The sequence below is a fragment of the Barbus barbus genome (assembly GCF_936440315.1).
Source record: "Barbus barbus genome assembly, chromosome: 16".
Lineage (NCBI taxonomy): Eukaryota > Metazoa > Chordata > Actinopteri > Cypriniformes > Cyprinidae > Barbus > Barbus barbus.
Window position 1 is genome coordinate 12,437,950 of NC_136744.1, and position 24,117 is coordinate 12,462,066.

Genomic DNA, 24,117 nt, shown 5'->3' on the forward strand with positions numbered 1-24,117 from the left:
ATTACACATAATATAGTAATATTTATCTATACATGAAGACATTTAATTCTTTATGGTACACATTGGAAAGAGAATGAAGTCCAATACAACACATTAATACAGATGTAATCTTCTAAAGGTTTTTGAGTGAAACCTATGGATCCAGAGCCTAACTTTTCCATGACTTTTCTTGTTCTCTCTTATACTGCTCCAGCTCCTGAGGAAAAAAAAACAAGGAAAAAAGTTGCTTATACATGAAATAATCTGGATCTTTTAGTCAGATTTGGTTTACTTTACAAAAACATGCTGTAAACTTTTGATTCAATGTTGATCACTGTATAGACAATCATTCAATTATGAGATAATGTGACCCTGGACCACAAAACCAGTCATAAGTGTATGGTGAACAAATAAGCTTTCCATTGATGTATGATGTATTTATGATAGGACAATATTTGGCTGAGATACAACTATTTGAAAATCTGGAATCTGAGGGTGCAAAAAAAATCCAAATACTGAGAAAACTGCCTTTAAAGTTGTCCAAATGAAGTTCTTAGCAATGCATATTACTAATCAAAAGTTAAGTTTTAATATATTTATGGTAGGAAATTTTCAAAATATCTTCATGGAACATGATCTTTACTTAGTATCCTAATGATTTTTGTCTATGATTTTTTAAATCTATAATTTTGACTCATACAATGTATTTTTGGCTATTGCTACAAATATACCCCAGCGACCTAAGACTGGTTTTGTGGTCCAGGGTCACATATTATTTTTAATTTTACATGATGGCATAATTTAACATGTTTTACTCTAGAATTTTAATGTACAAAAACTACAATCTGAGCAAGTGAAACTGTGCGATAGTAACCCTCTGCCACATATCGGCTGATTATTGCAGTCACTAAGTACTCAGGCCTAAATCAAAGAAGGTGAGAAGCTACTGAAGGGCAATGAGTGTGAGGTACAGGGTAACTATCAGTCACATACTGTACTCGAAAGTAAAGCAGCCTGGAAGATCAGTTAATGGCTACAGTACAGTAATAACTCAGTTTTACTGCAGGTTAGAGGTTACTAGAAGACAAACATTTGCTGAAAGGTGATTTTACAGTGATAATAAACATGCTTCATTTACCTGGTCTTTCTGGGCTCTGATAGAGTCTATAAGGGGCTCTCTGTACTGAGGGTCTTTGGCAGGGTTTTTCAGCTCCTTACGTTCCTTGGTGTTCTGAAGACAAAAAGGTCAGGGGTCAGACAGACATTATTAAACCATTACTATTGTTTACAGAGGAAACCATACCTCAGGTGGGAAAACCCTTTCAAAAACCTTTTTCCAGAGGTCTAAGGGGTTTTTGGCATGAAGAGTCCCGATATCAACATCAGAGGTTACAGGTGGCCCTAGAAGATTAATGAATTAAAATATTTTTCATACCCACATATAATACACACCTGAACAAAGTCTTAAGACTGAGAGAAATATTACAAGTATTTGCATTTCGTGCTGTTGGATCGTAACCATGTTGTAAGTACTGCTTCAAAATGCCAAAAGAAGAAACGGGAGCAAGAGACAAAAAGTAGAGAATAGGCAATTTATTGAAAACTGCATTTAAACTGAAACAGGCTGTTCATCAGCTGATCAAAAGTTTAAGACCATAGCCTTAAAAAGTTCAAATCTGCGCAAAAATATGGCTTTCATGTCATTTTCCTTCAGGCAGTCACACTGTCATCATGGCAAAGGCAAAAAGTCTTTCTGTCTTTGAACTTGGCAGGATGGTTATGCTGCACAATGCGCCATCGCTGCCGAGGTTGGACCCAGTAAGACAGTCATTTGAAATTTCTTAAAAGATCCTGAGAGTTATGGGACAAAAAAAAGTCAAGTGGTAGACCCAAAAAAATCTTCACCTGCACTGCGCCAGAGGATCCGTCAGGCTGTCAATGAAGTCACAGGCCAATCCTCGACCCAAATTAAGGCCCTTACTGATGCTGACTGCAGCCCAATAACCATAAGACGCCATCTGCGAGAGAAGGGCTTCGAGAACAGAAAATGTCTTCAAAGGCCACGTCTCCTCCCACGCCACAAACTTGCCCGTTTGGAATTTGCAAAGGAGCACCAAACATGGGACATTGAAAGGTGGAAGAAAGTTTTATTCTCTGATGAGAACATTTTTTTTTACCTGGACGGTCCTGATGGCTTCCAACGTTACTGGCATGACAAGGAGATCCCACTGGAGATGTTTTCTATGTGGCACAGTGGAGGAGGCTCCATCATGATCTGGGGTGATTTTTCCTTCAATGGGAAAATGGATCTTCAAGTTGTGCAGGGGCGTCAAACTGCGGCTGGCTATGTGGACATGTTGCAGCAGGCATCCCTCTTGACTGAGGGCCCTCGTCTGTGTGGTAATGACTGGGTCTTTCTACAGAAGAACGCTGTAGTTCACAATGCCTGCCTGATGAAGGACCTCTTCCAGGAGAATAACGTTGCTCTTTTGGACCATCCTGTGTGTTTCACTGATCTTTTTTGGGTCTACCACTTGAATTTTTGTCCCATAACTCTCAGGAGCTTTTAAGAAATGTAAAGTGACTGTCTTACTGCATCCAACCTCGGCAGCGATGGCGCGTTGTGAGAGCCCTTGTTTGTGCTGCTCAACCATCCTGCCATGTTCAAAGACAGAAACCTTTGCGATCAGGAGATCATGACAGTGTGACTGCCTGAAGGACAATGACACTAAAGCCATATTTTTGGGCAGATTTTAACTTTTTAAGGCTGTGGTCTTAAACATTTGACCAGCTGATTAACAGCAGTTTTCAATAAACTGCCTATTCTCTTTTTGTCTCTTGCTCCTGTTTCTTCTTTTGGCATTTTGAAGCAGTACTTACAACCTGGCTACGATCCACCAGCGCGAAATGCGAATACTTGTAATGTTTCCCCCGGTCTTAAGATTTTCTTCACGAGTGTATGAGTAAATGAAAAATTAATATATAGTCTATTGTAATTGGGCTTATACTTGTTTATAATTGCGCATTTTAGATGCAAATTTTTTTTTACCATTTTTAATATTGAGGTAAAACTGAATGTTTAACAATATATCTAATAATAACAATATGCAACAAACAAATTTGAACATTAACAATAAACAACAAAAGTACAATACTTATCTTACCGATCTGACTGAGGGAGTCAAAGCCTGCTGGAATAGCCAGAGGTTTGCTGGGGTCAGTAGAGACTGACTTTCTAATAGAATGGAAGAGAAAACCATTTTTTAATACTGTGACTAAAAACTTAAGTAATGATGATTATCCCGCATCTTCAATACAAAAAAATAATGACAGGTTCTTACGGTCTTTCAGTCCCAAAAGCCAGTTGATTAACAAAACTCCTGCTTTTAGACATTGTGGCTTCTGACTTGCTGCTGGTGAACTGTGGCGAGTCAGAGAGCATACAAACACAACACTGACCAGAAAAACAGAAATGCTAAATGGGTGATTTAGTAAAGCTTAGTTATGCCATAGAAGTGTGATACCAGTTCAGATCTCTTCAGTTATTGATTTTCTGAAGCTACAAATTTCTGTAGGTTGTGATCCATGATCATTTTCAAACCGCATTCTGAAATTCTTTAGTATGACGTCAGTCTTACGATTAATGAGGCTCCATAGAAGTGGCCTATGAAGCGCAGAGTCTTACAAATGACCTTTCGCTTCTTTGAATCAAAGTCCTAGGAGATGGATAGACAATTTTATTGATTCATATATTAGGCAAGTTTGAATTACTTTTATTTAATGTTTGATTGGAGGCAGCTAAGAGCGGACTTTATGGTTCAGATGTCATTAAAAAAAAAAAAAAAGTAAAATGCAATGACATGTTAACTGTTGCATATTGCTTTGTTTTGTGTGATATTTAAAACAGAAAACAATATTCAGCGTATACTGTAGACAGTAGTAGATGTTGAATGTTCCCATTCATACATGCAGAAACTATGCTTGTGAAGCCATTTAATGTATGCAATAGATTGAAGAAGATGATGATTTTTCTTACTGCAGGTAAAGTTCAGGCCGTAGAACTCAGAGACGATCAGGAGCTCACAGCCGTACTTCTGGAAGGTTAGATAACTCCGCCATTGGAACACCACAGGCATTTGTTTAAAACTCCTGAAAGGACAGTAAAACAATTTTATGAAACTTCATACTTGAAAGTATAGTCCAAACAAGATCAAAAGTTTAGATTTTTGCTTAAATCTGATTTGGAGAATTTTAGCATTACATCAATTTCTCACCAATGAGTCCTCTGTAGTGAATGGGCACCATTAGATTGAGAGTCCAAACAGTTGTGATCACATTACTATAATCCCACTTGACTCTAGTCCATCAATTAAGGTGAAGCAAAAAGCTGCATGTTTGTAATAAACCAATACATCAAGATATTTTTAACTTCAAACCATCACCTCTGGCCAAAATACCATAATAGTCCAGTGAAAAGGTCCATCACCCGTTGTCCTCTGACATCAAAATCCACCAACATATTTTCTTAGAAGTGTTTTGGACTGTTTGTGATTGTAAATGGTGCTTGATCTGTGCATACTTCATTCATATAAGACAACTTTTCAACTGGAGAATTTTTTTTTTGCCAGAAGCAACAGTTTTAAGTTAAAACCTCTTGATGAATTTGTTTATTATAAACATGCAGCTTTTTGCTTCAGAAGACATTAACTGATGGATTGAAGCCGAGTTGTGGATTGTTTTATCAGTTGTTTGGACTCTCATTTTGACGGCACCCATTCACTGCAGAGGATTCATTGGTGAGCAAGTGATGTAACAGTGAATTTTTATAATGATAATAAATCAAAGTAATTTAATTAAAATGAATAATTTAATTCAAAGTAATTTCTTCACCTTAGAAATCCAGATCCCACCATGATTCCAGCTACACTGAGTAGAGTGACCCCACTGTTGACCATATTGGGGTCTTGAACGACTCCCAACAAGACCAGAGTTAAAAGTTCACCTATGATGTGAGGGACCATGACCATGGCTGAAAAACAAAAAGGCGCACAGGATCTGGGTTCATGCCAACGGTCCTGAAACACCAAACCACACAGAGAAACAGCATTAGGTCAAGATCCAAAAACCAGTAACTTTTATTTGATTCTGAGGACATTCCCCTCGGATTTGAACTGTAGTTACCCTGACCCGAGCTCGGATAAACTCAAGTAGCTCACACAAACACGCCCATACTTACCAGTACAAGAAAGAGGTGAAGATGAACACACTGATAATACTGAAGGGCAGGATATGGATGATATAAGCCAGAAACATCTGCCACTTCTGGTACAAGCCACCTTTACTCTCCTGGTCAGCGATGGCCCTTAAAGCAGGAACGGTTTTAAGAGATATTTTCAGGCAGGAAGAAAATGGCAGACAACTATTTTCCAAACGTATTGAGAACTATACATTTATTTAAATAGCATGAAAGTGAAAATACAGAAGCAGACATATCTTGTGTTACTAACTATGTGTTATCGCAAATGCTCTAAGTTCAAGGTTAATGCTGGAGCAATTTGTGAGATGCGATGCTTATCAGCCAGGAACTGATATATAAACGACAAATTATTTCTCTAAAGCCCTGACTTAATCAGCATAAACATTTTTTTCTCCTTTGTCTGTACCAATTACCTGTGTATAATAATATTTTATAAGATATTTTTGAGTTAACTGTGGATGAGATACTCACATAAAGCCACAGCATTCAGCATGCCGGTGTAAGGTGAGGCACCCATGGCTTGGTAGATTATGCCGATTCGGTCCTGTACAGCACCTTTTGTCACATCCTTATCCAGCTTCATGAGAAAAAAAGCAATAAAGAGGCCATAGATGAGATTCTGAGAAGAGGTGCATGAGAATGCCCATCCTGTCACGAGACATATTACGCACGGTCCGCCTGTGTGTAGAAGAGAGAAGGAAATGCATGAAAAGTGTTTCATTAGGTAAACTATGTGCTTCATGTGGAAGCATCTAAATTAATGGCTTTTATTTTATTTATTTTAATGGTCAGGTCAGGTAGAAATAGCTCTTGTAAGGCATATTTTCACCCTTTTACAGCGTCCTTTCATTAAAAAACAAACAATTACCTCAGGAGGACATTCAGCTTGGACAGGCAGTTGGGGGACTCCTTGCTTTTGAATGGGATCATGGGTTTGTCTGCTCTCGATCCTTCCCAGCATGCTTTTGTAGATCTCTGAGTTCTCGTAGGCTAATGTGACGTCATGCATGCAGCTGTAGGTGGCGCATATATATATATATATATATATATATATATATATATATATATATTTCAGTTATCTACCTTTATCACACACAGTTCACTCTAAATTAATATAATTCACTGCGATGAATGTAAAAATGTACTCATTTAATATCACTGTTTTCATATGTACCATGGTAAATACATATGCTTTTCAGTAAGCTTTTTAGTAAAATATTTTTTTTAATTAGTCCCATTAGTTAATGTAAGTTATTGCATTAACTAACTAACAATGAGAAATACATTTGTTACAGTATTTATTGATCTTTTAACAGTAGTTAATAAAATACACTTGTTTTTTATATTGTTGCTTATTACTGTAAAATAATTTTTTTCTTATTATTATTTAGTAAAGCATAAGTAAAATATATGACATTTTAAAAGTGCATTTTCATTATTCTAGCTCTATAGGCCTTCAGGTTACCAGCCCTGAGCAGTAGCTACTGCAACAGCCATCTTTACAGTCAAGTGTTTTAACAGAATGAGCTCCAGAGCGTCCTCTATGTCTACTCACCCTGAAAAGTTCTGAACGGGGCTGGTGGATGGTCACTATGACTATTCGACCTCTTCTGGCCAGTTCAGCCAGCAGCACATCGATCCGATTAGCCGTCATGCTGTCCAGTCCTGTGGTCGGCTCATCCAGGAGAATCACCTCTGCCATGACATAACAGAAAATGGAAAAACAGGAGAAGAAAAAACAAATGAGTAACTTTCTACAAAGTCCACTTTCTGCCCTTTGAGAGACAACTTTGAGTGTCTTCTTAATTCAAGTAATTAAAGCAATTAATAGATTTCCCTTTGTCTAAAGTTAGAGCCAAATTAATTGGCTGATGAATTCATTTACTGCTTGATTAGAGAAGGCAGCAGATGAAAGCCACTTATAATTGCTGGTTTGTGTTCAGTTTAGAGTGGCCTCAACTAATCCATAGTCCACAGTCCCAGGAGACCCAGATAAAGGATCCAAAGGGACCCTCATAGACCTTGGCTTAATATTAAAAATGTGATAACCCCATCCGCCACTTTTAATATTCTACTTCATTCCCTTTCACTCATTTGTCCATTCCTCAATAATCCTTTGAGGGGCTTTGGGTCGCTGTGCTGGTCGCTCTGCATTTAAATAACATTTTGTCTCTCTTACGTGCAAGCAAGGAATGAATACACTACACTGTGTTTGTACTCCATACATAAACAAACATTATGCTATTATGGGTTATTATTGCGATGCCTCAGAGGGCAGCTCACTTGGGTCCTGAAGCAGCTGGCTGGCAATGGAAACCCTCCTTCTCTCTCCACCAGAAATGCCTGGGAAAATGTGGCCTCCAATCACACTGTGAGCCACATGTCCCAAACTCAGCTCTGCCATGACTGCAGCTACCTATGACAGATCAAGCTTATTAAAAATATAAACAATGTCTCCATCATAACACTATGAAAGTTAAAGTATATGTAGATATTTGAGATTTCGTTTACACTTTATTTTGATAGTCAACTTTAGACATTCTATAAGTATAAGCATCTTTGCAACTACATGTCAACTAATTCTCATTTATTTCCAACTACATGTCTACTAACTCTCAGAGTGGACTGTTAGGGTAGGTTTAGGGTTAGTAGAATAAGTTGACATATACATGCAAAGTTTCTTATAGTCAGTATGTTGTATGGTGTGGACCCATCAAAATAAAGTGATAGTAGATATTAAGTAGACTGTCTACTAATACTGTAATGACTGCTAGTTGACATGTAGTTGCAGTTACTTACTGTTAATAGAATGTCTAAAGTGGACTATCAAAATAAAAGTGTTACCGAGATTTCTGTATGCATTTCATTTATTCGATTCTGATGTCCATATTTCCATTTCTGTCAAATAACTGTGAAGGGAATGAGCCCACCTTCTTGCGTATGGCCTCAGAAGAGTGTTTTCTCAAAGCAAGCTGAGCAGTGTATGTCAGAGTCTCCTCCACAGTCAGATAGCTCAAGAGATTGTCACTGAGAGAAAAAAAAAGAAAAATGTAAGCATTCAAAATAAAGCTATTTATTTCTACATAAACAGTGCAATTAGCCTGAGATGCATTTCCCATAACTCGCCGCTTAAATACTACTGTGATGCACTGTTGGAGAAACAAGTGGCTGTGTAAAAAGTTCTGCTAATGAAATTTATATCTGCAGCATTTTTTAGAGAGGGTGCTATAATGAACATGGCACCTGAGGGCTACTTTGCTGTTTTCATTCCCTGCTGTTTCGCTTTATTCGAGGTTTGATTCATTGTGGGTTCCCTCTATTTCATATTCCGGGATTTCCTTAAACATTTGTTTACAGTCTTTAAAAATGATGCTGATTGTTGACATGCTAAAATATATAGACTGAAATGCATGTATATTAAATAATGGAAAGCATGATATTGAATGTACTAAATGTTAGCTTACTTATTATCAATACCATGATCTATTGAAGTTTACATGTCATACTAACAAGAAACTACAGTGAATTTCAACTACAGCTAAAAAATGGTTGGTCAGCTTGGTCATTCTGCAAAACATTTTAAATTATTATGCTTCTGAGAAATAAAGTCATGTTTGAAACAAAAACACAAGGGTGATGGCAATTTTCGGTGAACTACCCCTTAAAATAATATTTTGTAAATTCACAAACGCATTTTATTGAGGGAAAAAAAAAAAAAAAACAGAATATTTTATTAATTGAAGCCACATGGTCATCCAATTAGGGCTGACTTCTGTTATGTGAGGTGTGCATGTACCAGTGGGTAGAGGCCCTGTGCTTTAAGTTAGCTGTTAATGCACTATGGTGCACATGAGGACACTTACAACACTTCATAATTTGTAAACTTTGCTCCTAAATTGAAATTCTTATCTGTGTCTTCAGTTTAGATTTTATGTTTATCAAGTAAGAAGGTTGTGAGGTTTGTGCATCATGTCTATAAATCTGTAAATTGTTATACAGTGAAGTTCACACTGCTGAAATTGAACAAGAAGCAAAGCTACTATAACCTCTACTATTGGGGGAAAAAAGTAAAAAAAACTGAAAAGTATGCTCTTCTTAACTTCACATACCTTTAGCTCATGAGACACATTTAATTACTGGATTAGATTTATAGCTTCTTTGCATCTAAAATGAATCTGTAGAAATGACCTGCAATAATAGCCGTCTCTCCATGCTTATTTTCTGGAAGATACACATGAACAGCTCAGAGGAATAATGTAATGAACTCATGTGTAACGGCTAATTTCAGAGTTAACTCTACAAATGAACTTTTCTGCAAACTTTACTGTGTTTAAGTTTGGTTGTGATAGACTTGACCTATAGTTACCTAGCCAATTGCTTTTCATCTATATATACTTTCTACAGTTGACCAAAGTTCAGTCACATGTTGCCTGTGATATTTAGATTGCCACGCACGCAGGAACATTTACAGTGTGCTGCAGATGTACAGTATTCAGTGTATTACAAGTTCTACTGTGTAACGTACTGTGTAATCTGTGATATTTTCTTTTAAAATCACTTAAAATGTGGAAGTCCGCAATCTCAACTATGAGGTCAGTCTTTTCAGTCTGTACTGTGAAGTCTGTGGACATGCTCTCAATTCTTTTTTTTAATTCTTGCCATTCACTATTACAATAGCATTGTGAAATACACAAATTAACTCATACTGTAGCTAAATATTTAGACTATCACTATTTAATGCTGTGGGCTCTAATATAAAATGTTAAAACGCTGAGTATCATAGTTATTTTGCCTTTTAAGTCACTTACCTGAATTCCCCAGAATTCCCATTATCTTCCCACTGTCCACATGAAATGACACTTGATTCAGTATCTGCCTTGGCCATTTTTTCCTGAAAGATGAAAGGTCCCACCAGGGTCCTACATGTTCACTGTAACACACATAATGGACACAAGAAGTGGTTTCAGTTTGTCACTATATTGCATGAAGCTTCATTGAAATAAAAGATTTAATAAAAGATTAATAGCCTAACAGTTGTATAATTGTTGCCAAAGATAAAGGCTTTATATAGTCATTTAATAATGTCTGATTTCTTATGGCATTTAAACTTTTATTCACCGATCGTTTCATGTTTATTGCACGCTTAAAGACTATAATATTCTTATAATTTTGCTAAATCTGGCCTTTGATTTCCTGGATTATTATAAGTGGTTATTCTACAGAATAATTTTGCATAGTCTAGAAATTTTAAACTGTTGATATTTAGCCATCTGTTAACATGTCGGCACATAAAAACATCTTTTAAATTTAAAATTGATGATTTTTGACACCTGTTCAGATTAATAAATAAATTATTTAAAAAAATGTGATCTTTTCAATGTTTCAGGCTTTACTGGAGGGCTTTAGAAAACTATACTTTAAATTCTAATATATTGACATGATCTTGAGTAATTATTATTGTATAAGTACACAGCTGTTTGGTCATATACAGTACATGTATCAGGGACAGTTGTCTGTTAGCAGCTAGCAGCTAACGTTAGACTCAACATAAGCTCCTGAGCACATTCGGATTGTGCTGGAAATAAAAACATGTTTTTGAAGAGTGTCAGTTCATTAAGAACTTGATAACAGGTTTACCAATAACAATGCTAAATTTAGCATAACTCTCACAGACTAATTAAGACAATCACCCATTTCACTGCTTTCATGTCATGTCAATGTTGTATTCTCACCTCACAGGACACATTTTTGACGCTCAGGCTACACGACGATTCAACGTAGTCCAGATTTGGTTGGGACGTTCCCATCTCTGATACCAACTTGAAAGATCCATTTAACCCATTACTCTGTAAAACATCCTGCATTGAATATAACCGACTCTTTGTCTCTCATCGATGGTCAAACAAACTTCAATATTCTCAATGTGACAGATCCACGTCTTCAGCGGTCTAATCGCTCCAGCTCATATTGCACTGATGAGGCTGGAACCATAAACAGCGATTCTTATCAGTGGAACTTTGCTCCATTTGCTATATAGAGTCGCTTCTCTTTGCCACCTCTCCTCAGTTTTTCCCAGGACAACAAGAGGAGCAGGTACTTCTCTAAGCGGGACGGCAGACCAGAAGGGCATAGACCCCTTTCTACCACGTCCATCATGTCAGACCAGAGTGCTTTCCATTCAGAAGACAGCTTCGGCTCTACAAATGACAAACAGAACCGGGTGAGTTCACCATGAACTAAAACTACACAAGCAATCGACAATAAAATGTAAACTATATTCAGAAGATGTTTATTTTGTTTCCATTGTATAATTGTTGTCTTAATTTACACATTCATAAGAGTATAGGATTATTTATATCAGGGATCCTCAAATCTGGCCCACGAATCTGGCCCACGTTTAGCTCTAACCCTAATCAAACACACCTGAGCACGCCAATCAGTGTCTTCAGGATAATGAGAAAATAGTGAGTTTGATCAGGGTTGGAGCTAAACTCTGCCGTGCATTGGCCCTCCAGGACAAGATTTGTGGAACCCTGATTTATATCCCATTGATTTTCGGTGAGTTCATTCAGGGTGATGCTGTACAAAAGGCTGTGTTGCATAAATGGACCCTGAACCATGTAGAAGGCTCCAGTTCTCTTATCTGTTAACATCTGATAAATCTGACAAATAAAATGTGACCGTAATCAGTTTATGAGCAACGTAATTTTAATGAAGCCTGATAAACCTTAAACTAAAAGTGCTGACTAAAATGCTAATCGTAACTGTATAGATCGTATTTACTAAATAATAGTGTTTTCAAACATATGGGCATTATACTGACATTTGCACTTTATTATGTCTCAACAAACACAGGGTGAAGACATTCTTTTCTCATCTCCAGAGGAGGACAGCAGTCTGTATTTTACTTACAGCGGAGGTCGCAATGAAGTGGAAGTCCGCAATCTCAACTATGAGGTCAGTCTTTTCAGTCTGTACTCTCTCTCTCTCTCTCTATATATATTAGTTCAAAAATTGCCTATTTTCTAGTGATGGGCTTGTACTAAAATTAACAAAACAAAAAAAAACTGAAGTTGGTTTAAGAATAGTTGAAGAATGGCTCAAATTTATGTGAAAATGTTAAAATGTGTAAATCAAAAATGCAATAAAATTCTTATACTTCTACCAAATACAATAACTTTACAACCAAAGCTAACAAGACGCTAAAGTCTTTTAAATTTGTTCCTCACAAATTACAGTGTGTTGAGTTTATTAATTATAGGCCAGGCTGTGTCCCTGCGCACCCTATATAGTGAAAAAAAAAAAAAGATTTGAAATACATTTATTTTGTGCTAAGTGTAGCCTACTACAGATATTTACATATTTATGTGATTAATAAAAATACCCTGCAATTGTACGTTTACTATACTAAACTGATATACTTAAAGTCTGCTAAACTGGAACAACTAATTTTGTTCGTAATGCATTTTAATTATACGGAAGTAGTGCTGAAGTCCAACGAAAGACATACTGAAGTATATTTGATTGTGTTAAAGTGGAACTATTGCAAGTATACTTCAGGTACACTTTAAATATCTTGCATTTAAAAACTGATATTTAACAGAGATCACACAATCCTAATTAATAGTGATATTAAAACACATTTTAGGCCTAATAAAATTATAAAGAAATGTGCATTATGCAAAAAAAAAAAAAATTACTCCAAATAAAGTTTAATTATATTTCTATACCAGTAAGTCTTAAGTGGTTTGCCTTGGTCTGAAAATGTCTGAAGACCTCACATATTGGCATTCAAACATTTTTACGTGCCCAAATGCTTTTTGAGGCCGATGCACAATGTGATATCTCTTTATATTTTCCCACAGGTGGACACAGCCGCACAGATACCCTGGTATGAGAGGCTGTCAGAGTTTAAGATGCCCTGGGAGACGCACAGCAACAAGCAAACAGTCATAAAGGGCCTAAACCTACGTGTGCACAGTGGCCAGATGCTTGCTGTCATTGGCAGCTCAGGTATGTCAAACTTTATATGTGCAGGGTTCTTAAACAAAGCATTTTAAGTAAATAAAAGCATAAAGGAAGCCAGAAATAAACTAAGTTTGTTTCCAGGCTGTGGGAAGACCTCCTTACTGGACATCATAACATGTCGAGATGAGGGTGGCACCATGAATTCGGGAGAGATTCTGATCAACGGGAAACCTTCCACTCGTTCCCTGGTGAAGAAATGCATTGCTCACGTGCGGCAGGATGACCGTCTGTTACCGCATCTCACAGTACGAGAGACGCTGGCTTTTGTGGCCAAACTGCGGCTGCCTGCGCACTTCACCCAGGAACAGAGAGATCAGCGGGTGAGCAACTCAGATCATGTAACTAGTTGAAGCAGGGTAACGCGAGCGTGACTAACTGTCAGACCTGCACAGGTGGACGATGTCATTGCGGAGCTGCGTCTGAGGCAGTGCGCTCACACGCGCGTGGGGAACGACTATGTGAGGGGGGTGTCCGGTGGAGAGAGGAGGAGGGTTAGCATCGCTGTACAGCTGCTCTGGAATCCAGGTGAGTCTTTAACACATCAACAAAGGTGTGAAGTGAAATGCTTAAAGTCGAAAAGTCTACTTGACGCTATTTATTACTTAAAGGGGTCATATAATGCCAATTTTCCACAAGTTGATATTATTCTTTAGGGTCTTAATGAAAACTGTAACATAGTTTGGTTAAAATTTTTCATTGGTAGTGTAAAAAACACCCTTTTTACCGTGTCAAAAACAGCTCATCAGAGCAAGCCGTATTGTGACATTCTCCTTTAAATGTTAATGAGCTCTGCTGACCACGCCCCTCTCTTAAGAGCCGCTCTCTGAGGGATTGTTTACTTTAGCCACATTCATCTGAAGCTTGCTAATTAGCACATTATTAGGAAAGGCAATTTGCAAAGATTCATTTAAAAAACCTTGTACTCTGGAGGTGAAGCTGGATCACGAATGATTCGCGCGAACATAGATGCATTTAGGTAGATCGAGGGCGCTTTCCCTTCAGAACCAAACATAATCCTCTTCAGCCGCTCAGATGACGAGAGTAAATAACTACTGCTATGTTCATTATTACATCCAACAACAGAACACCTCAATCGCTTAGGAGTCCTTCTTGTCTACATCTGCTCCGGCGGTGAAACAACTGATAACAGCTCACTCAAGACAACAGTGCAGTCTGTGCTAAAACACTGCTGTCAATCAAACTATTGTGAGAGGGGCTTCGTCCGTGTGACGTCACACGGACAGACTGCTCGATTTGAGAAAGGGGTAAAGATTTTAGCAGATTACAAAAAAAAAAAACACTGGGTGGATTTTTATCATTATAGGGTGGTTGTGTACACACACTGTCAACACATTTCAGTTCAAACAACTTGTAAAAGCGCATGTAGCATTATATGACCCCTTTAATAAAACACATCATCGGTCTTACTGTTGATTATTCCTACACATTTCTTTTCTTTTTTTTTCTATTTTCCCTTAAACCATATAGTTAAAGCAGAACCATGACACATGCGTTCCTCAATGAATCAGTGTGAATCACTCTTTTAAACGAATCCATGAGTTTTGTCGCCACCTACTGGCAAGAATCTACTCACAATAAAAGACTATGACAAGTAATTAACTTTAAAATGATAATGACATAAAATGTAATGACTTCTTCCACCTCTGAAACATTTTTTCTTTTAGTTAACTTCACTTTTTTACAACCTACTTATTTCCTGTTAGGTGAAGTTTTACCGTACAGAATGTTAACTACTCTATTTCACGTAGAAATAGATTATGAAAGCAAAATGGGTTGCAGACAACACTTCATGCATATTTCTAAACACCTTTTTCATTACTTGAACTATATTAAATGAACTAAAATAAAATATTATTTTTATTTTAAATTTCAGCTAATTGCCATGGCAACACCTCTCATTTTCATTTTGTTTAACTTGTAGTAAATTAAATAAAACTTAAATAAAAGTAATACAAATTATAGGCTATATATCTAAAAAAATAATAATAATAATTAATGAAAATGACAAAAACACAATAAAAATGATTTAATTACTAAAAAAGAAAATGGAATTAGAAAATGTAAAAAAAATAAATAATTCAAAATATTAATAAAAACTATAATAATATCTCAACATACTAAAATAGCATTTGTCAAAACCTTTGCTTATGTTTTATGTGTTTTCAGGTATTCTCATCCTAGATGAGCCTACTTCAGGTCTGGACAGCTTCACAGCCCATAATTTGGTCATTACATTGTACCGTCTGGCTCGAGGGAACCGGCTGGTGTTGCTGTCAGTCCATCAGCCTCGTTCAGATATCTTTCAGCTCTTTGACCTGGTGGTGCTCTTGTCTTCTGGCTCAGCTGTGTACTGCGGTCAGGCCAAGGACATGGTGCATTACTTTACTTCTCTTGGGTACCCGTGTCCACGATACTGCAACCCCTCTGATTACTACGGTGAGTGGGACAGAAAACTGATGTCTATAGATAAGCATGTGGTCCAGTTGTTGTGTCTGAACTGTGAATTTCTCATGCAGTGGACTTGATTAGCATTGATCGGCGCAGTCCTGAAAAAGAAGAACAATGTTTGGAAAAAGCCAAGATGTTAGCGGCCCAGTTTTTAGAGAAGGTGAAGAACACAGAGGATTTCATGTGGAAATCAGAAGATTGCGGTTCTCCGGCACTGGATGACCCTCAAAGGTAAATTTCGATAATCATATTGGTATTTGTTCTGAGTTTTTTTTCTTCAATAATTTATAATAACCTCTCATACTGAATCAATGAAAATGAAAAGCACAAGAGCTGATGATACAGTTTCTACCCCAGCAGTGTTCCTCCCATCTCCATGAAGGAATCGGTGATCACAGTTTCCAAACAGAAGGATTGCCTGCCGGGAAAACTGCAACAGTTCACAATCCTAATCAAGTAAATAAAGTGGAAAACACTTTTTATTGCAAAATTTTGTCTTCTGAAAGCCGTTTCCATTACACTGCTGGTAATGTTTTTTAGACGGCAGGTATTTAATGACTACCGAGATCTGGTGACATTGGTGGTTCATGGTTTGGAAGCCTTGTTGATGTCTCTGCTCATCGGTTTCCTTTATTTCGGGGCTGGGGATCAGGGTCTTTCTGTCCAAGATACGGTGGCTTTGCTCTACATGATAGGAGCTCTGACACCCTTTGCTGTGGTGCTGGACGTCATTGCAAAGTGTAAGTAAATTACAGAAGATTGATTTATTTTGGCATCTTCTGAGTCCAGTGGCATAATATGCTGTTTTTCACAGGTCATTCAGAGAGAGCCATGCTTTATCATGAACTGGAAGATGGCATGTACTCAGTCACCTCATACTTTTTTGCCAAGGTAAATAAACTGCATTATGTAAGTAATTGAGCTTCAGGAAAGATAGTGGTGTCAATGTGTAGACCTTTGGGATATAGCAAAGTTTCTCAATTTGTTTTTAATGAACATGTAGCTACAGAATCAATATTATTGATCAGTTTTTTTACTTGGGTTTTGTAAAATGCATTACATCAGATGCATGATTGAACAATGTGTAATGTTACTAGCATTTTAGCATTAACATATTACCACCTGTCCTTGTTTACATGCTCTGGACAGACTGTCAGTTTGTATTTTAGTAGTGTGGATCTTTCATTGACTCTTTCTGCGAGTTACATCATTATGCCAGCAGTCTTTATGAGTGAGTTATTTGAATTATTCATTCAACCATTTTGTTCAAATGCACTGATTAATTCAGGGAATAAACAACACGGTTGTTATTGTTAACTAAATGTAAAACTATTAAAAATAGTTTTTGCTAACTGAGATAAAGCTGAAGTAAAATATAAATATTAGATGAAAATCTTTTAAGATTAGCTTAAACTTAAAAACTGCTTTGTAATGAAAATTTGAAATGTTTCCTGGACAACTGAAATAAGCTGAAATACTAAAATTACTAAAACTGAAATAATTTAAAAAAAATAATATTAAATTAATAAAACAAATAAAAAACATAACAAACCGATAACAAAATTACTAAAACTAAAATAAAAATATAAAAATAAAAGTTAAAGGAATAGTTCAACCAAAAATTTAAATTGTCATCATTTACTCACACTCATGTTGTTCCTAATCTGCATGAGTTTCTTTCTGTTGTTGAACACAGATGATATTTTGAAGAATTGTGAAGAATCAAACAGTTGATGGTCCCCATTGTACCATAGTAGGAAAGATATACTATAGAAGTCAATGGGGACCATCAACTGTTTGATTACCAGCATTCTTCAGAATATCATCTGTGTTCAACAACAGAAAGAAACTCATGCAGATTTGGAACAACATGAGGGTGAGTAAATGACAACAAATTTTTAACATTTTGGTGAACTATTTCTTTAATCCCAGATATTAGATGACACTAAGTCTTCAAGTTCAAGTTCAAGTTGAGCTTTATTGTCATTCCGCTACATGTGGGGACATACAGTGGAACGAAATGTTGTGTCTCGCAGGACCACGGTGCTACATAAATACAGACATACAACAATGAAGTAAAAAACACTTTAAACCTATACACTACTAACAGATTTAACTATAAGTATACTATATATAAGTATTTACCCTATACAAACTAAAAGAATAAAGGATAAAAAATACAACTATACGAATGCTTCACATAAATATTACCCTATACAAACTAAAAAATAGAAGATAAAAAATACAAACTATACGAATGCTTCACAAATACTGTACATGTGCAAAGAGAGACATTTGAGTCAAGCAGCTGGTTGGGGAACAGTGCAGGATGATTTGTAGTACATGAGCATGTAAACATACATATATAGTCTTTTGTGGGATTGTGCACACGCAGCAGTGTGTGTAAGTGTCCATAGTGCACATAGTGTAAAGTGTAAGTGTCCATAGTGCACATAGTGTAAAGTGTGAGTGTCCATAGTGCACATAGTGTAAAGTGTAAGTGTCCATAGTGCACATAGTGTAAAGTGTGAGTGTCCATAGTGCACATAGTGTAAAGTGTAAGTGTCCATAGTGCACATAGTGTAAAGTGTGAGTGTCCATAGTGTAAAGTGTCCATAGTGTAAAGTGTCCATAGTGTAAAGTGTCCATAGTGTAAAGAAAAAAATAAAAAATAAAGTTCCATACAGTTTTTCTTTGGTGTGGTAAGGTTTGGGGTGGGGGGTGGTCCATGTTCAGGAGGTAGGGGTTTGCATGGGGTTTCATGGGGTTTCAGAGGGGGGCGGGGTGGTTTGAGTTCAGGGCTCTCACAGCCTGGGGGAAAAAGCTGTTGAGCAGTCTGGCGGTTAAAGATTCTAGCGTGGGACTAGAATCTTTATTAATGATTCACTGAATCATTCCCTGAGTTCATTCATTCAAAGATAGTGATTCATTCGAGAACAAAACACTGCTATAGTATTAAAAAAAGTAACTAGCAAGTGTGTCTAAAATGTAAGTACTCTATATTTAGGCAATTCATTAAACCATATATTGGACTTTGTCAGCTCTTGACATTAAATGAGATACTTCAAGCTCCAGTGTCTCTTTCAGGTCCTTGGTGAGCTGCCAGAGCACTGTGCCTTTACTCTGGTATATGGTGTGCCCATCTACTGGTTGGCTGGGCTCAACAGCGCTCCCGACCGATTCCTGCTCAGCTTCCTGTTGGTGTGGCTGATGGTGTATTGTAGTCGCTGCATGGCCCTATTTGTGGCGGCAGCCCTGCCAACATTGCAGACTTCGTCTTTCATGGGCAACGCACTCTTCACGGTCTTCTACCTGACGGCTGGCTTTGTCATTAGTCTGGAAAACATGTGGCTGGGTAAAAGCATCATTGAGCATTTTCTTTAAATTAATGCTAGATTCAAATCTGCAGGAAGTGTTTTAAATTAACATAGATTTTCATCACCAACAGTGGCGTCTTGGTTTTCTTACATATCCTTCATGCGCTGGGGTTTTGAGGGAACGCTGCAGGTTCAGTTTCGTGGGACTAGAATCCCAATCACTATTGGAAACCTCACTGTAGAATTTGATGGTATTAAGGTGAGGAACGCTGACATATAAAATGCATATCTATATGGTTTCTATTCATGGATGCCATTAAATATTCCATTTTGTTTTCAGGTTGTGGAGATGATGAAAATGAACCAGTATCCACTGTATTCCTGCTACCTGGTGCTTATTGCTGTTGCTTTTGTATTCATACTGCTCTATTATCTGTCACTCAAATTCATTAAACAGAAGTCCAGTCAGGATTGGTGAAGAGGACAAATCAGCATCAAGTCTGGTCCACACTGCAGCTTGTTCTTGCCAAGAAACCAACATATAAAATGCCCATCCACAGCACAGACCGTTCTTAAGTCCAAATATGACTTTCTCCACAACAAATATATTATGTCAAATATGTGTTGAGTAAATATGTAACATTTTACTACCACTAACTGCCGCTGGATGGCAGTAATGTACTATGTTTCTACACTCTAAGTTTACTCAAAACTCATGTTTAGATACCTTTAAACAAATTTACTGCAGCATGTCACAATGTAGATTTCATTTATGTATTTACTTTTATTTTCTTTTGTAAATCAGAATTGTTTTCTATGTATACTATTATTATTGAACAGTGTACTTACAGGACATTTTTTTTTAAATAATTAATATAGACACTGCACTGGTGCAACATTTTGATCAACAAGCTAGGATGTATTTGTTTGATTCCACGTTTATTGTCATATTTTGAATGCAGCATGATGTTAAACACATTTGAGGCTTTGAGAGAGAATCTATAACCAGAAAAGAAATAAAAGAACTACTGATCTGATGGATGTTTCAAACATAACTCGTATTGAGCAATTAAATAAATAACACAGGGTCAATGTCACAGGAACACATTTATACTGGAAATATTCCAGTCTTACACAACAGATGTCTCTTTAAAAAAGATGTCTGTTATTTGATGTCCACTGTTTCTGGAAAATTAAGAGAAAGAAACATTTTTAGACTTTCAGTTACGTGACTTATCCACCATATGTATGGAAGTCCATATCTGCCACATAAGAAAAATGCATGGGTAAATCATAAATCAGACATAACACAAAATACTGATGACATCAAATGAAAGTCTAAGAAAAACAAAAGTCACAACAATGACATACTAAGTCATTATGACATGAAGTTTCAAAATTATGAAAGTGATGATTATGACAAGACGAAATCATGAAAAAAGTCACGACAAAAAGTAAATTAGAGAAAATTATAATTTTATTGAAGTAAAAAGAGTAAATTAGACAAAAATGATGAGATAAAAAGTAATAATTACGATAAAAGATGAAAGTCTAAGAAAAACAAGAACAATAAAAGTCACAATAATGACAAAAGTCATAATCATGACATGAAGTATCAAAAATATGTTGATGGTGATGAAAAAAAATCATGACAAAAAGTTTCAATTACGAGATGTAATAATTATGATAAAAGATGAAAGTCTAAGAAAAAAACAAGAACAACAAAAGTCGCAATAATGACAGTCATAATCATGCATGACAAAGTATCAAAATGATGAAAGTGATGAAATCATGAGATAAAAAAGTCATGACATCAAAATTATTTAAAAAAAGGCAAAAGTCATAATTTAGAATTTTTGTCATGATTTTGACTCATCTCATAGTTGATTTATCTCAGAATTATCATCTCATACAATTTAGACTTTTTTTATTTTATTATGAGTTATCCATAATCCAATAATTTGATTATCACACTTATTCTTCTAGCTATTTACCTAAAGTGGCTAATTAATCAGAGGTCTCGCACAATCACACGGAAAAGACTAATTCCATGCTGAAAGAGATGATTGTGATGAGATTGTGGATTAAGTCTTTATAAATGTACACAGATGTTAGATTTGTTAGGGTCTGTGCTAGCATGATATCTATAAAAATGTTATGTATTACTTGGTATGGATCAAATCCAGTGATCAGCTTTTCTTCATCTAATACAATGTTCATGTGTTTTTGTATTCATCACCATTACTTTGCCCCTCTGATGGTCATAAATATGGTGGACGAATAGTCTTAAAATATCTGACAGGGAAAAGCATAAGCAACAATGCTTGTTAAAATGAAGGACATGCTTGTATTAGACTTTAGTATAAGTTGCTGCAAAGACAAACATGGCAGATCCATTTGAAGAAGTGTTGATATCATCATTTATATATCATTTTAAAATGTAATGATGCTAGTGAGCTTGCTAAGAGCCTTGAAAGATAATGTCATCGGCTTTTACTGTGCCGTCTGCATTTGGCTTGCACAAATCCTCTCAGAATGACAGTCTCCTGAGCTTCCTGACAGAGGAGAAAACAGCCGTTCACCTCCCTTTGAGACAGCCAACCACAGGAGTATGAGCTGAACCGCAAAAAAAAAAACACTCAAGCATGCAGCAATGCTACATAACTTTATAGAATAATAAATGCTGCTGTTGTTAATAAATGTTCAAATCAGTGCTGCTCTTTTGAATTTTCCATTTTGAAAGCATCCTACATTTTTTCTAAACAATACTGTCATGAGAGAGGTCAGAGGTCAAACCCATGCTAGTAAAGACACCAGAAAAGAGGAGCTGGTGCTCCGAGGGTCACTCCGAGATCTCTTTAGATTTCAGCTGAAAGCCACTGGATGGCAGCAATGTTCTTTTTGTTTCCTAACACACTTTTGTTCAATTTGGCAAGAGATTATAGCTCTGCTTTAGTAAATATCTGTTAACAGCTTCTCTTTGTTGCAGTCTAAATGTTTATTTAAACATGTAGAAGATTTTACTGCTTAAAGTTTCTCAATTTTTTTTTAAAGGTTTTGTAAATCACACCAATAAAGCATTTGTGTTTTACAAGCTAGATAATGTATGTTTTTGCACTTGTGTTAAATTCAGAAAAAAAATGACATGACAGCTTCCATGATTGCTCCAATGAGATGTTTATTATATAGTAAATATTACTACATAACCATTTGTAGTTGTAAATTGATTATATGAGCATATCGCAAATCACCCATGTGTAATAATAATGCATCTTCTATGAACATATTTGCATTTTCAGTGTTAAAAACTTGAATTTTGATAAAACATCTCTTCTGCGACAATCACTTCAGGAACAAACAATCGAAAAGATTAAAAAGAAACTTATGAAAAAGCCACCAAAGTTTTGGGTTTACATTTATTTGCATAAATATATATATATATATACACATTAACCATTCATGACAACATTATGAAGGGCAAAAAAACCCAAGCAATCACAGTATAACACACAAGCTGTGCACATCTGTTGAATGAAAAAAAAGAAAAAAAAATGACGGAAGTCTTTGTTTAGTTGTCGGCCGGCTCCATGGACTCAGAGCGCTGCTGCTTCAGTTTGTCTGCATAGAAACGAAAAGACTCCTGTGGGACAAAAAACAAAGCATTTTTAGTCAGTAAAAGGCTAAACTAGACTAAATTGTCCAATATAATTGTACTTAGAGTGCATGTTGTGTTGTTTTTCAGTGGGTGCTGTGTGTAGTTGTGTTTCCTGCCCTCTGGGGCAAACTAATAACAATCACACGGTCCAAACAAATCCTTTTTTTCAGGATTATTTGATCAATAAAAAGTTTAAACTTTTGTAACATTATATATGTCTTTACTATCAATTTTATTCAATTGAATATATCCTTGCTGAATAAAAGTATTAATTTATTTAAACAAATAATAATAATTAATTATCGATCCCATACATTTGTAAGAAGGGCTAAACAATATACATTATATTTGTGATGATTTTGCTAGACATGAAATTATGAATATCACAGAATTTGGCCACAAAGTTTCCTTCTACACTTTCCAGCTTTTTTTCCCCTGAATTAAATACAGCTGTAGATGGAATTCAAGTTCAAGTTCAGAGAGTCAGATCAAACGGTCCATTGAATTGAACCGATTCAAAACTCTAAATGAACATGTAGGTAAATACAGTGCTTAACACTGCATAAATACATATTTATTACATTTATATTTATTATTATCTTGTGTTCATTCAATAGAAAATAATTAAATTATTAACTACAACATTTAATTATTTTTGACTACATATTTTACTACACATTGTAGTCCTTAAAGCAAACATTACAGTCTACGTTGCAACATCTACTTTGCTTTAAATGATTCCTCTTATTTAAGAAAAAAAACATTTACAAGTGAATATTCAATATGTATTTACCGGAGGCTCTTCAAAGGGAACAGGTTCTCCAGCTTCCTTGTATAACAGCGCCAGTCTCTTGAGAGTCAACTCATCAGCCTTCACCCCCTCAGCCTGCATGCGCTCATACAGAGCCTTCGCTGAACTGAAGTCCTTGTCTAAACCTGTTGAGAGTGAGAGAGAAAACATGCAATATTTCATTCTGCACATATCAGGTCTCATTAAATAATAATGCTGTAGAGGTCTCGAAGTACTGAAACGTGTTAAAGTTCTCACGGTACGCTGGCTAAAGTAGCCCCTCATTAGGAAACATGTGTTTGTATTAGCAAACATGCCTCCTGTGAGTCAGTCAATGCGTTCTGCTTGTTGCATTTTTAATTGACAGACTATTAACTAGTTTTACTATGTGACTAAACAGCGGGTGACTCGAACAGGCCAGCCAGATGAAAGGAGTCTTAATGCCATTGTCCACTAGATTTTAACAGTGATCATGCTATAATGAAACACATTAAATGTATTCAATGACAGAAGCAGAACAACGTGCTGCTCCAGATGAGTACAGAGTAACACAATAGCACTAATTGTTTTTGATGTCTATACACACTACTGTTCAAAGGTTTGGGGTTGGTAAGATGTTTTA

The 24,117-nt window shown here is 36.3% G+C and overlaps 2 protein-coding genes and 1 pseudogene across 5 annotated transcripts in view; 1 reads left to right on the forward strand and 2 right to left on the reverse strand.

Annotated features, from left to right (window-relative positions):
• Window positions 1–33: 33 nt before the first annotated feature.
• Window positions 34–11,080, reverse strand: LOC306882171 (ATP-binding cassette sub-family G member 5-like; annotated as a pseudogene). The gene is made up of 17 exons (XR_013785908.1): window positions 10,969–11,080; window positions 10,045–10,155; window positions 8,167–8,263; window positions 7,520–7,652; window positions 6,792–6,931; window positions 6,702–6,733; window positions 6,105–6,249; window positions 5,708–5,914; window positions 5,216–5,354; window positions 4,870–5,054; window positions 3,915–4,128; window positions 3,618–3,695; window positions 3,321–3,400; window positions 3,144–3,214; window positions 1,283–1,380; window positions 1,118–1,210; window positions 34–196 (listed from the first exon to the last, which is right to left on the reverse strand). The product of XR_013785908.1 is annotated as an ATP-binding cassette sub-family G member 5-like (transcript).
• Window positions 11,081–11,322: 242 nt separating this feature from the next.
• On the forward strand, window positions 11,323–20,087 carry LOC306882527 (ATP-binding cassette sub-family G member 8-like). Of its 3 annotated transcripts, none has more exons than XM_079437217.1 (13): window positions 11,323–11,456; window positions 12,092–12,193; window positions 13,102–13,249; window positions 13,346–13,584; window positions 13,657–13,789; window positions 15,452–15,721; window positions 15,802–15,964; window positions 16,091–16,189; window positions 16,274–16,473; window positions 16,548–16,624; window positions 18,821–19,088; window positions 19,182–19,309; window positions 19,391–20,087. In XM_079437217.1, the coding sequence occupies exons 1-13, from the start codon at window positions 11,391–11,393 to the stop codon at window positions 19,526–19,528; spliced, it is 2,031 nt and encodes a 676-aa protein (XP_079293343.1). In that variant the 5' UTR covers window positions 11,323–11,390; the 3' UTR covers window positions 19,529–20,087. The 3 variants fall into 3 exon arrangements, with proteins under 3 accessions (XP_079293343.1, XP_079293344.1, XP_079293345.1); XM_079437218.1 differs by having other exon boundaries at window positions 16,094–16,189; XM_079437219.1 differs by lacking the exons at window positions 13,346–13,584; window positions 13,657–13,789.
• Window positions 20,088–22,206: 2,119 nt separating this feature from the next.
• The window catches only part of LOC306882120 (leucine-rich PPR motif-containing protein, mitochondrial-like), a 51,914-nt gene continuing 50,003 nt past the window's right edge, over window positions 22,207–24,117 (reverse strand). Inside the window, exons 37-38 of the mRNA XM_079436600.1 lie at window positions 23,499–23,641; window positions 22,207–22,690 (exon numbers count right to left, since the gene is read on the reverse strand). Coding sequence (XP_079292726.1) covers window positions 22,619–22,690; window positions 23,499–23,641 — 215 coding nt within the window. The 3' untranslated portion in view covers window positions 22,207–22,618. The remainder of the gene's footprint in view (window positions 22,691–23,498; window positions 23,642–24,117) is intronic.